The sequence below is a fragment of the Globicephala melas genome, chromosome 5 (genome assembly GCF_963455315.2).
Source record: "Globicephala melas chromosome 5, mGloMel1.2, whole genome shotgun sequence".
Lineage (NCBI taxonomy): Eukaryota > Metazoa > Chordata > Mammalia > Artiodactyla > Delphinidae > Globicephala > Globicephala melas.
This window is the reverse complement of record NC_083318.1, coordinates 94,384,143-94,397,251: the sequence shown is the minus strand read 5'-3', so window position 1 is coordinate 94,397,251 and position 13,109 is coordinate 94,384,143. Positions and strand designations below refer to the sequence as shown.

Here is a 13,109-nt window from a genome sequence, read left to right as displayed (position 1 = left end):
CAACAAAATCTTGTACACACACAATCCCAAAATCCTAGTAGTAAAGTATTACTTTGTAATGTGTGTTTGGGGCACAGGCCTATCAGATGCGGTCCTATATAACATGGCCTCTTCCCTTTCATAAGCTATTTGGACATAGTTTGAAAACCACTGTTCCTTTCTCTTGTATATGTATATAGTTATATTCCACAGACATTTATTGAGAAATCTATGATCAAGGCATTGGGGATACAGTGATTTTAGTCTAAAAAGTCTCTGCTTCATGTAATAGTCAAGTTATAATAAGGAAGACAATTTAAAACAAGTAAGGTCACAGAACTTCAGAGATTTTGAGACTTGGTTTTAGCAATTCTCTGAAACCCTCGTGGCCCAAATCTGAGTGGCTCCTTATTCTTTAAGACTCAGACATTTTTACCTTTTGCTAAGTTCACCTGTGTTCATGTATGAACACCAAGTCTAATATCTTTGTAATTAGACCCATGACAAGGCCATAGTAATATCAGATGTTTCTCCTGGATTTCTGGTTCTAGTTTAGAAAATTCTTGCATCAGATGGTAAGATCATGCTGGAATTACTTCTGACATGTTTCCCAGGGTCCTGGTTTGAGAGGACTGCTTAGTGGTCCATCATAGACATCTCATGATGAGATGAGGGGGCCCACTATCACCAACTCTGCCTATGTTCCCTCTGGACTTCAGACGAAGTACAGTGAGTGTTCCCTGGTTTGAAAGGCAAGCTTCCTCTTGTCCCTCCCTGTCCCCTCACTCCCCAGGCCACTGCCCCCATCACCACCCCTCATCTCTTTTGCTACCTGTTGTTGCTCATCATTCTGGGATAGCTAACCCTCTCTTTCCTCTTACCCCTTCTCTCATTGCTCTGCTTCTTTGGCTATACTCATGTTCTCCTCTTTCTGATTGACGTGGTCCACCTTGATTATCTCAGGATGTTAAATCTACCCAGATTAGTGTGGTGGTCTTCCTAGACCCTACTCAGGCACTAGTCAAAGTAGATGTTTCTGCTGTGGTGTAGTTTAAAATTAGAGTATGGAGTTAAGGAAGCAGACCTTCCCCACCAGGGTCTTCTAGTTCTTCTTAAAGGTGCTTAAAATCAGACTACTTACTGCACTGCACGGTATTTTCAGTGCTTTATGCTGTCCATTGAACCTTATGGGTCCATCTGAACCAATTACATCATGCTGTTCTGATCCCCTCTTCCCATCAGTAACCTATTTGGATGTCTGCTCTGTAAACTTTCAGTGCTATTTACCTACCTCCTTGGTGAGCTATATTATAGTTCTGTTTGTTGTTGCAGGGGATGCTTTAAAATGGTTACCGTATTTGAATTTGGGGAGATAGTTAAATGTTCTCTTGACACTCTGCAATCAGAACAAGTTCATTTTAAATCTTTTTATAACAATTTCATTAGAGGACTTGTCTGGTGTCTGAAGTTGCAGCAATTCCAGTATGTGTACTTATTTTGTTTCCTCCACTGCGTCTCAATGAGGACCATATTATTTTTTTTCTTAGAACAAATTTAGGTTGTAGTAGATTAGAAGAAATTTATTTTGATGCATTATTTTAGACAAAGGACTTAACTTGGGTGGAAGTAGAGTTCATTAGATGGTATTGGTTTGCATAATCTTCATTGTCTTTCCAGCCCCGTTTTCTGCCAGTCCTCACCTATAAATAGAACTCTCTATTTACTATTTTCACAGAGGAAGTTTATAATGACATAAATAGTCTTCCTTTTACTTGAAATACATGTCCTTCTTCAGGATTCTTCTGTGATACTATGCCCAGTGACCAAGGCATTAGAATATTTGTGATATTTTTACTTTTCTAGGCCATTGAGTATCATTCATTTGTTAAAGAACAGTTCATTAAACCTAGGTATACTTATAATAATTTTTACCCTGTAGCCTTCTTTTCACTTACCAATTCCTGTCTTTTTTTCTGTTACCTCTCTTTTGTAGGCTTTTTGAAGAAGCGTGGTACCTGGCCTAGAGTACCAGTTGCCTTAAAGAACTTTGAAGCCCCATCCCTATCCTGTGTGCTTTGTTCCATTGTTTTTAAGAGAGGAAAAGAAATTCTAATACTAGTTAATAATATCTTACCTGTTTGTTAGGGTGTTATCTAGTGCCTTTCAAACTAGGGGGAAAAAATTAGTGAACAAAATAGTAGATATTAAAAATGGTCATTTTCAGGTATAGTTTCTGCAGACATTTTTACCTTTGTACTATGTGATGACTAACACCAGCCTTTCGTCTTCCTTTCCACTGACCTGGGTAACAAGTAATGAGTATATTTAGAGATAAAAATAATTTTGTCACCAAATATGTTCTTGCAGAGCATGTTATTTTCCTTTATTTTCTCTGTGGTATTGCGAAGTCATGCTGTGTGCTACAGGTTTTATAGGTATGAATAAGAATTGATTATATAAAGAATATGTAAGACTGGAAAGTGATCCCCGATAGTTAAATAGTCAGGACAGGCTTCCTGGAGGTGGCATCAGTTAGCCAGACCTGGAAGGAATACGTAATACAGTTTCAACGTGTAGAAACAGGATGAGCAAGGGTAAAGTAAGAAAGGGCAAGATTTGTGCAGAGCAGAGAGCAGACCTGTTTGGCAGGAATGTAGAGCACAAATTGGGATATGGTAGGAGGAAATAAGGCTGGGTCAGATTGTGGAGAGCCTTCTTAATACCGAGCTAAAGAGGTTAGATTATTTCCGGCAGGCACTTGGGGTGCCGCTAAAGAAATTTGAATAGGGAGAAATATATGTTGCCAGAGGAATTCTGACTAGAGCTATAATTGCAGGGAAAGTAAGGCAAAGAGCAACTAATTGGACTCTCTATCACAAGTAAGATTTTGAAGGCCTTCCAGGTACAGTCAGTGGTGCTAGAAACTTAGGGAATAAAAATGAATATGAGGGCTCCCCTGGTGGTGCAGTGGTTGAGAGTCCGCCTGCCGATGCAGGGGACACAGGTTTGTGCCCCGGTCCGGGAAGATCCCACATGCCGCGGAGCGGCTGGGCCCGTGAGCCATGGCCGCTGAGCCTGTGCGTCCGGAGCCTGTGCTCCGCAACGGGAGAGGCCACAACAGTGAGAGGCCCCCCGTACAACAACAACAACAAAAAAAAAAACAAAAAAAAAACCATGATACAGTGCCTACCTCTTGGGATCTTGTAGTCTATAGTAGAAAAGCTTAAATGGTTAAATAGATTATTGTAATACAGTGTAGTAAGTATGATGACAGGTTGATACAAAAACAGATGACCCTGAAATTTGGGTTTGTCGGGGGGTTAAGGGGAGTCAAGGGTGGCTTCAAAAAGGACTGATACCTGAATTATCCTGAAGGATGAGAAGGAATTAGTGAAACTCCCAGATTAAAAACATTAGCAAGAACGTTTTTTCTTATTGTTGTCAATTCTGCTGTTTTCTACAAAAATATAACTTGTCAAAGGTTCCCATTTACTGTTTTAAAAACAAAATAATACTTAAGTTGTTCAAAATTCTTAGTCAGCCTTTCCCCATCCCTTATTTAAATTTTTTCTTGCCTCTGTCTGCTTCTTTAAATGCTTAATGGATTTTATGTTTATCTGTACCTTGGTCTTCACTAAGGAGGTTGGAAGAGAAAAGGAGGGTAGGGTGAAAGGCCTTCTAGACAGGGGAGATAGCCTGAACAGCATATGTTGGAATATATAGCAGTGAACAAAAGAGAATAATTTCAGCTTTCATGAAGATGTACAGCATACAATTGCAAATAAAGAATTCAAGTTCCAAAGAAGTTTATAATACAAATACAGATTTGGACACAATTTCTAAAAATGATAGGTAGGCTGGAGGAGTAGACGAGTTTGAGGTAAAAGATGTGGGGAGAGAAATCTTGGGGGGCAGAGGGCACGGGGAGAAAAAGTGGCCAGCAAAGACGACAGACAGCCTATATTAATTATCAACTTTGTGTTTTCTTTCCCCCGGGCTCAGATGGATAGCTCCCAGTTGATCCACTGTCGGGAGCTTGTGGCACATCACCTTTCTACTCTGCAGCCTTCCCTGCCTCTAAATTCCGTTTATGTCTACCGTCCCCTCAAGCACACCCTGGTGACCTGTGACAAAGGAGTGTTCAGATTACATCCCTCCTCTGCCCCAGGCCCAGATTTCTCCAAGGACAACAGCAAACCAGAAGTGCCAGTCAGAGGTACAGCAGCCTTCTACCATCATCTCCCAGCTGCCAGTGGGTGCAAGCATACCTCTGCTAAACGCAAAGTAGAGGAAATGGAAGTGGACGACTTCTATGATGGGATCAAACGGCTCTATAATGAAGATAATGCTTCAGAAAATGTGGGTTCTGTGTGTGGCACTGATTTATCAAGGCAAGAGGGACATACTTCCCCTTGTCCACCTTTGCAGCCTGTTTCTGTCATGTAGCTCCAGGTGTTACCTTCAAGCGCAAACTAAGGTAGACTACTGTGGGAATGGGAACATGGAAAACAGGATAGGCTGTATAAAGGTATATACCTTACCAGGCTGATTCGAAATGAGCCAGAAAAAAAAAAAACCTGTTGACTTGTATGGCTAATTATAATTCAACATTATTTAAGCACTTAAAGACCAAAAAAAGTGTAAAATTCAAGATCAAAAAATTTTTAAGTAAAAAATTTCTTCGTAGTGTTTGTCAGTTCCACCCTTTTCTCTGCTAAAATGTAATGTAGATTACCCTGTGTCAGAAATTCACGTTCAGTGTTTTTTCTTTTTTAAAAAGTTTCAAAATTCCTAGCTAGCAAACCTTGTCCCAGAATCCTGATTTAATTTTCCTCTTGCTTTTGCTTGCTGCTTCTTTGAATACTAAATGAATTTTATGCATGTTGACCTATAGCCTGACTTCCACTGATGAGGAAACCCTGAAAATTTATTTTTAGCAATTTAGTGAACAAATTATTTCAGTGACAGCCATGTTTATAATCCATGATTCAAATTCAGCTTAATCTGAAAAAGGTACTTCAAAATTGCCTGTGAATCAGAGTTGGTAACAGAAAAAGGACTCCCATTACCATGTTGATTTTTGTTTGTCTCCTTTCAATTTCTAGAGTTTGGAAACAATATTTTCATTTTTATCTTAAATTGAAGCTTAAAAGTGGCATGTGATTAGGACACTCTTAAGATTTGTTGGAAGCATTTTTGACATTTGTATAATAGAATTTGTGATAAAGTTAATATATCCAGGTGCTCACCAAAGAAACATGTAACAACTAAAATTAGATTTAAAAAAAACTGTTCAGTTCACTCATTTATAATCAGTAGGAGAGACGACTGTCTAGATGTTGGGGCAGCTCTATGATTTGGATCTGTAACATGTAATAACTGAATTCAGTACCCTAGTTTTATGTTAAGCTATTAGGATTTACTTGATAAAAGTTAATCCCCCTGCCTCCCCAGCCTACCTGTATTCTCTTCATGACTTCTGGGTCCTGAGCTCCCTGTGCAGCCTGAAGAAGGTACTGCAGTCAGAACCATGTACTGATTGGTAGCAATAAAAGTTGTCCTTAACCTTTTTATCTCTTTTTTTCCTGCTTGTGAAGAAGTGCAAGTTCTTGATTAGATAGGCACTGCTATTTCAACTACGGAAGATGATAAAAATCCTAATATGCTTGCAGAAAATAAAACATGAAGAAAGGGGGGATTTAAATGTGACTGAGTTTAGGTTTTGACATGGTGGACTGTGACCTTCCAAACAGTAAATTCTTAGCTTAAGGAACTGTGAGGGCAGACACAGACCCATATCTAGATAACCTGTCACTTTTAAGCCACTGATTTTGTTCTGGTTTAGCAGAGCAAGAGTATTCTCCGGTCAGCATTTGACTTTTAAATTCTTTTATGGTAGGGCTGGCTACCTGCTGTAGTCCAGTCAAGGGGGAAACTTACGTGTAAGTAAGTACAGGGAGTAAGAAGGAATATAGAAGAATGAACTATTTTTGGGGTGAAGACAGCATGAGGCTGGCTTTGCAGATACACATAAAAAAAAAAAAATCCCACTTATCCTAATCTTCATCTGGTTCTGTTTCTTAATTCTCCTGAATTGTGGGAGCTCCAGGAAGTCCACAACTACAAATGTTCATCATTAAAATAAATGCTACGTAACCCCCTGCCCACTTCCACTTAACAAATGAGGAACATTTTTGTTATGTAGAAAGCTAGGGATAAAGTTGAGTCTAGAATCAGAATATTTCATTTGTGGTCCAGTTGCTACATACAGATGGTACAGAAGTTAGAAATAATATTTTAATTTCTTGATCTTGAGGCTTTCTAATCAAAAATGGATGGTAAGTCCATTTGGAAAAAAGTATTTTCATGGGAAACTGAATTGGAATGGTTGGGCTGCTGCTAGGTCTCATGCCTCAAAGCTTATTTAACCCATAGATCAGTTAAATGATAGTACTTTGGAGACCAGCCCCTCCTGAGCACCCTTTCAGTTACATCTCCCTGCCACTGTCCCAGAGACCTGCGCTACCATGAGCTCTTGGAGAACTTTGGCTCTCTGGGGCCTGAACTCACGGACTGAGACAGAAAAAAGCAGAACATTCTTGAACAGTGTGGAACTTTTCATTAAGAATGTTCCTACTGTTAAATTAGATCCTGTTTTATCAGAAACTATTCTCATTAGCCTGTCCCAAGATACCTGTCTTAAATCTTGGCATCACACCACAATTACTCTCTTCCAAGATTTGGAAACTCGAGCTTTATGGATCACGATTGCCTGGTGCCTCCTGGTGGTGAGAAAACCTGTTATTCCACAAAGGCTCTGCAAAGGCAAGGGAATAAACATGATGGGAGAAATTAGTTCTTCTCTAATCCTCCATTCAACAGAAGTGAAAGTGCATGCTCTAGCTCTTGAAGCTCTTACTAGGAGTAGCCGAACAATTACTTGTCTTTCAGGGTTGAAGTTCGTTACCTGTGGAGAACTGAATTTTCTGCAGATGATGTCTTACATTAGTGTGGAGGGGAGGGCTGGGAAAGGAGAGTGCTCTCAAATGCCACTTAAAAAGACTGATACAACTGATTTGTCAGAAATGTTCCTGACACCATGCCTTCGGCTCTGAAAGAAGCTGTAGCGTAGCTCCTCACTTGGCCAAGCTGATGAGAATCGGAGCCTACAGTCCTGCCATTGAGGGAGTTAAGACATTGGCGTCTGCCCCCGAAGAAGTATTCTTTCTTTTCTCCTATGTCATTAGAACCAACACGTATGTATGTCCTGTCTATTCTCTTTACATACCTGGATTTTCAGGATTTCTAATTCACTCCTTTGGAGTTCCTGAAACAAGAAAGTAAGTTGTCCTTGAACATCACTGCCCGAAACAGCACAATGTGGTTCAAGCCACTGACGCTCAGCAGGCATAACGGGGAGCCTTGTTATCTTCATCCTTAAGGTAGTTTGTACATTTCCAACTGGAAAGGGAAGATACTGTGCCAGATGTCTTTCTTCACAACCCTCCTGGGACATAGCAGGTTGAAGATTAGAGAATTGTCCACATAGCCAAGAATTTTTAACAAGGTTCAATTTCCGACTTACCAAATATAAAGGATAAAGCTTTGAGATATGATGTTTTGTCTAACATGTAATTGTTATTTCTAAAGCCTCCAAAATTGTTGAAACTAGCCTTTAAACTGTGTTAACAGGAGAATGTCTCCTATGCTCATTTATAATGTTTTGAGCTTTGGCCACTAGATGGTGCTTTTAGAAAAAATAGAACATCTTTTTAAGTTTCAGGGAGAAACTGGGCTTACTGTGTGGGAATGAGCAGTTGAGCGCTCACCTCTTGTTGCTAAGCAATGCATCAGCATCATTTGCAGTTACAAGTTCACATCACGTAAGCCATAGGAGGCCTGTGTGTGTGGGACTGAGGGAAATTAGCAATATCTGCCATGGTTTGGGACAGATGGTGGCTAAGTATGTCTCGTACCAAAAAAAAAAAAAAAGTTTTGCAAATTAAAAATCCTAATACTCGTTCATTGTTTGGTCCTGCAAGATAACTTCGAATTGAGAATACTTGAAAATAGCCAACTCCCAAAAGCTTGCTGCTTTCATTTTGAGCTGGATCTGACCAATCATTAGGACAGAAAAGATGAAGTACAGGCTTTGTAGCACAGCTTGCATTAAGGAGTTAAAATGAAAGCTTTCCCTCACCATACTGATGAGTTTACAGACCTTCCTTTATTTACAGTGCGGTTACATCCCGATAAACTCATCGTAAGTTGAAAATATCCTTAAGTCGAAAATGCGTTTAATGCACCTAACCTACTGAACATCACAGCTTAGCCTAGTCTACCTCAGCTGTGCTCAGAACACTTACAGTAACCTTACAGTTGGGCAAAATCATTTAACACAAAGTCTGTTCTATAATAAAGTATTGAATATTCTATGGAATTTATTGAATACTGAATTGAAAAACAATGCTTCTAAGTGTATCCGTTGTTTACCCTTGTGATTGCATTGGCTGACTGGGAGCTGCAGCTCGCTGCCACTGCCCAGCGAAATGAGCATCCAAACTGCGTATTGCAAGCCCAGGAAAAGATCCAAATTCAGAAATACGGTTTCTGCTCAATGCATATCACTTTCACACTATCATAAAACCAAAAACTTGTGAGTCAAACCATCTTAAGTCAGGGACCATCTGCAGTGGGTTTTATGATGTAAGACCCATGTGTAGCACACACACATAACTCTCCCTGGGCCATCTCTTGATTATTGAAAAGGTGTCATGAGAGGTAACCAAGAACGTCTTATCAGATAGAGAAATCTGAAGAGAGCACAAAACACTAGTGTTGAAGTTTCCAGGAGGCTGAACCTCTCCATTTCTCTTGACTCTTGAAGTACAACCTTCATAGCAGATCAGATGCCAAAACTGTTGACCTTATCGTGTTACACAACAGTAGGGCAGTGTAGAAAAGCATAGGCCCAGTAAACTGGTTTCTCATTCTCAGAAACAGCTTATTTTGTTAGCAAGAGAACACTCCAGAAAGAAGGGCAACCTTAAGAAAGAAACCACTGAAAAGCAATTGGGGGTGGAGGTGGGTTTTGCTTTTCAGAATACTCTCTCTCACAATTTAGCATAGAAAGGGCTTACCTTTTCTGTTTACCCCCAGAATTTGCTGTGTTTGAGGTATGCAGAGAGACATGCAATTCATAGTGCGTGGCTACATCCACAGTACCTAATGTAGGCCTGGTGCAGTATATAGAATAAAAAAAAGAATTGGGGGGGTGTGTGTGTGGGAAAGATGGATGGATATAAATAAAGGGCAAGGAGAGCTAGAACTGCAACCCTTCAGTATTCTCAACGCACGGTGCAGAGAAGGCATGGTTAAGCAGAGTTCTTCGTGGAATGTTATTCTGCACCCTCCCCACCATACACAAGTTTTCTTTTTGACAGGGACCAACCTTGTGATAATAGCCTCTGCCTCCTCTGATCTAGGTGCCATGATTTTGAAAGGAAGTTTCCATAGTGGACTGAAATGCCATTCAACTCACAGCATGCAAATAACTGATTTGAGGCAGATGTGAAGTCTTCATCTGTACCTCCCACGATGTTCCACTAACAACCAAAAGATCTCACTTGTAAACAGCTACCTGTCAGAATAGGAAGGTTGGAAAGCGAGGTGAGCAGATACCGAGGCTCGCAATTAGTCTTTTTAGATTAACACATTCAACCTCTACACCAGCCCTGAGGGTGCCAGTTGTTTGCTAGAGATTGATCTGAAAGCCAGATGGTATCAGTCTCAAGGACTAAATACCATGGTCTTAAGGATTCAAGTACAAGGATCTTCAAAATGAGCCACATTGCCAACACTGTCAGTCTCCAGGGTGGAAAGATGACAGTCATCTGCAAAGCAAAAGGCTTTGCATAGAAATGTCATTTAAATACAGTGAAAATTATGTACTTACTTTTTCAGATATCCAGAACTTTTACCCATAAGCTGGGACAATGATAGGCAGAAAAATAACCAAAATAACTAAGAAGGACGTTTAGGTACAGTTGATGGGGAAAAGTATGGTCAAGCCTATTGGGAAGATGACCTAATTTTATCTGACCCAGCTCAGCACATACTAATTCAGATCAGGTCTCTCCTTTATACGTGTGCTGTGCCTATCTCAAGTAGACCATCTAGACTACACTCACTTTTCAGCAATAAGGCCGAGTCTGTATCTGAAGTCAAGTAAGGTTTTTGTTTTAAAGACTGTATGAAAAATAAAAAGCCTATCACCAATGGAAATAGGTTCAGATAGCTCAGTTCTCCCTGCTTTCCAGCAATCTAGCTTGAGATAAACGAGTAGTTTTTATTATTCGTATCTCTTAGTTGGTCAGCCAAGAGAACTTGAGAACCTACCAGTTTTATCAACATTTGAGAAAAGGAACCACCTTAAGTAAAATGCCAAATCAATGGAGGATAGCTGTGTACTTGACCAGTGGTGTCTTATCCACTTTCCCTAGATAACTGAACAGAGGCCAACCTGCATGTAATAGCCAGTTCCCTCACCCCTCCCATTAAGATGATTACCATTACACTTCCTCCAACATGAAGATTAAAAAGGGAATAACAGAAATAGATTACACATTTCTCTACTTAAACAAACACAAAAAATACTGCCTAATTTGCTTTTTAAATATTGCCAAAAATGTCTTTACAATCTGATGCAGAATTTACTTTTAAAATATGAGTGATAGGGTAAAGTTGATATTAAAATATTAAAAGGAGTTTAAAAATAAATCCAATTGTTGTACTTAGTAATCACAGTGGTTTCACACAACAGGATGTTCGTGTTTAACTTACAAACCTGACAGTATGTCATGCTGTAGCATCAGTTAAGGAGTTGATACCCACCATCCACGCGCAAACCAGCGGTCACATCATTAGCAAATTTCTGTCCTTACAGATTACACTGTAGTATGGAGGGGATGGCTCTTGACTCTTATATTTTAATCATTTAATGGCTCAGATGAACCTGATTTTGTTGCATTTAATAATAGTGTCTTTCTAAGTAAAGAAGGCCCCTTGCCAGCAAGCTCCTCCAATTGGTCTAAATAACCTCTTCCAAGAATCAAATGCTTCAAGAAGCAGGGACTGTTGTTTCATCATTTCACCTTTCAACAGAAGCATATGTTACCATTCTTAAATACAAGGGAACACTCTTAAGATCTTTACCAGATGCAATTCACGCCACCAATATCCACCTACTATGGGGCTAAAAAATGATGGAAATAAGCAGACTATTGACAAGTAATGAAATGAAAAGGTAACTTAAAATGCGTGTTCATGCCTTAAAATAGAAATGAATTTGAAAACTGTACCTTGACTACAAAAACTGCACCTAAGAGGTGGCTGCTAATAAAATAGCCTGTCACAAACGAGTCAGCATTAGAACTCAAAGACTCAACTGGCAGAAGTGTGTGTGTTTGCATGTGGGTATATTTTAAGTGATTTCCAGATTTTTTTTTTTTTTTTTGCAGACACAGTGGAGTAAGCCACCTGATCAGAACCAACGTTAAGTCACTGTTGCTGTTGTCTGGGACAGGATATGTACTTGTCGGGGGTTTGTTTCCATGGTCCAGGACACAAAAACTGGACACAAGGTAAAGAAGAGCTTCGCAATAAATAAAAAGGCAGGGATGGGCCAGAAAGTTATTTTAAGGTACCTTTAAATATAAATTGAGTCCCAGAGGCAGAAAAGTCATCTACCTAACACTGGCACATTTTAAACATGATTAAGACTTGTAGGTCAAAATCCCAGTGACAGCACAGGGATTTTGTTGTTATATCTGAGATGAGGAGAGCATCTTAAACAGAATTCTGTGACTTAAAACTTCATTTAAATTTCCCCTTGAGCTTAAAATTGGCATAATTTTGATACCAAAACTAAGTTTGAATAACCAATACATAGAACAGAACTGGCTAAGTAGGAAAATTTTTTTTTTTCCAAAACAGAATCCCAAACCCCGAAAACTTAGATGAGGGGTGCAGGTAACAGAAAAAGAGTCAAATAAAACAACAATGGTTCCTGAATTTAAAGGAAGGATGCCCACTTCTCTCTCTCAAGAGGCAGACGGTCAGCTGAAAAATAAAAACATTGTATCAATAGAACACTCCAAATTAAAAAAATGCAGCCATCTTTGTTCATGCAATATCAAGTGTTTAGAAAAAAAACCCCAAACTTCAAAACAACCCACAAAGCTAACAAAAGGAAGGAAAACTGTTGCCCCGATCTTATGACCTGATTGACGGTAGAGGGTCCTGATCGGGCTGTTCAGAATGTCACTCATGGGACAGAGGTCTGGAGTTAACATGAGATCAAGTCTGTGGACCCTCAGATTAGGGTCCATGCTGTCTTCAGTCCGTGAGTTCTTGTGTCAGCAGCTTCAAGAACATGACAGCTAAGCAAGAGGATCCCAACACAGGGCTACCTTGGGTTTTGGCCCAAGTTCTCTGTTTCACTCAATTTCCTTTTAAGTAGTAGTATTAGGTATTACTGTTTTTGGTGGTGATAAGTCACTTAAGTAACCACTATGGGCAGTGGTTTGTAAACAGACATTGACAAATACAAACAGCAGTGCAATATTTGACCCAGACTTTAAAAGAATAGGAGGCGATGGTGGAAATGAGGTAACTCTTCCCCAACACGTGTGAACAGACAGCTCCTGCTCTTCTAATGCTCTATGTCCATTAGGAGAGAGTAGGGCTTGTCAACAGGATGGTTACATAAAGAAGAAGCTACAGAAGAGAAAAAAGAAAGGTTCAGATTCAAATTTGATTCTTAAAAGGCTTAAAAAAAAAAAAAGGAGCTTCTCTACAACAAACTGTGAAAGAACAGCAGTGTGTCAGTAAAGGGATGACTTCCTCAAGCCCAGCTGGGGGGGTGAGCTGCAGCACCAGCACCGGAGGCCGGGGAAGAAGAGGACGCCTCGGCTGGGGCAGTGGGGCGCTAGTCAGGGTGGAAGGGGATGGGAGTCAGGGAGAAAGGGTGGCAGAGACAGTAATATGACGTACAGGACATCACATGGCAAGCATCTTGGAGGAGCTGGTGCTGCCCAGATGGTAGCATTTGAAGTCCAGACAAGGAAGGA

General features: G+C 40.0%; 2 protein-coding genes across 11 annotated transcripts in view; one reads left to right on the top strand and one right to left on the bottom strand.

Annotated features, from left to right (window-relative positions):
- CCNI (cyclin I) overlaps positions 1-5,549 on the top strand; it is a 32,279-nt gene extending 26,730 nt beyond the window's left edge. For both annotated transcript variants that reach the window (XM_030877930.2, XM_030877928.2), the window contains one exon: positions 3,982-5,549. In XM_030877930.2, coding sequence (XP_030733790.1) covers positions 3,982-4,425 — 444 coding nt within the window. In that variant the 3' untranslated portion in view covers positions 4,426-5,549. The remainder of the gene's footprint in view (positions 1-3,981) is intronic.
- The window catches only part of SEPTIN11 (septin 11), a 97,762-nt gene continuing 88,948 nt past the window's right edge, over positions 4,296-13,109 (bottom strand). For 5 of the 9 annotated variants that reach the window (XR_009564047.2, XR_009564044.2, XM_060299517.2 and 2 more), the window contains one exon: positions 4,296-12,756. Coding sequence is in view for 2 of the 9 variants with exons in the window: in XM_030877924.3 (XP_030733784.1) it covers positions 12,741-12,756 (16 nt within the window). In the remaining 7 variants the exon portion in view is untranslated. The remainder of the gene's footprint in view (positions 12,757-13,109) is intronic. The other 4 variants (XR_009564045.2, XM_060299519.2, XM_030877925.3 and 1 more) reach the window with 1 other exon arrangement.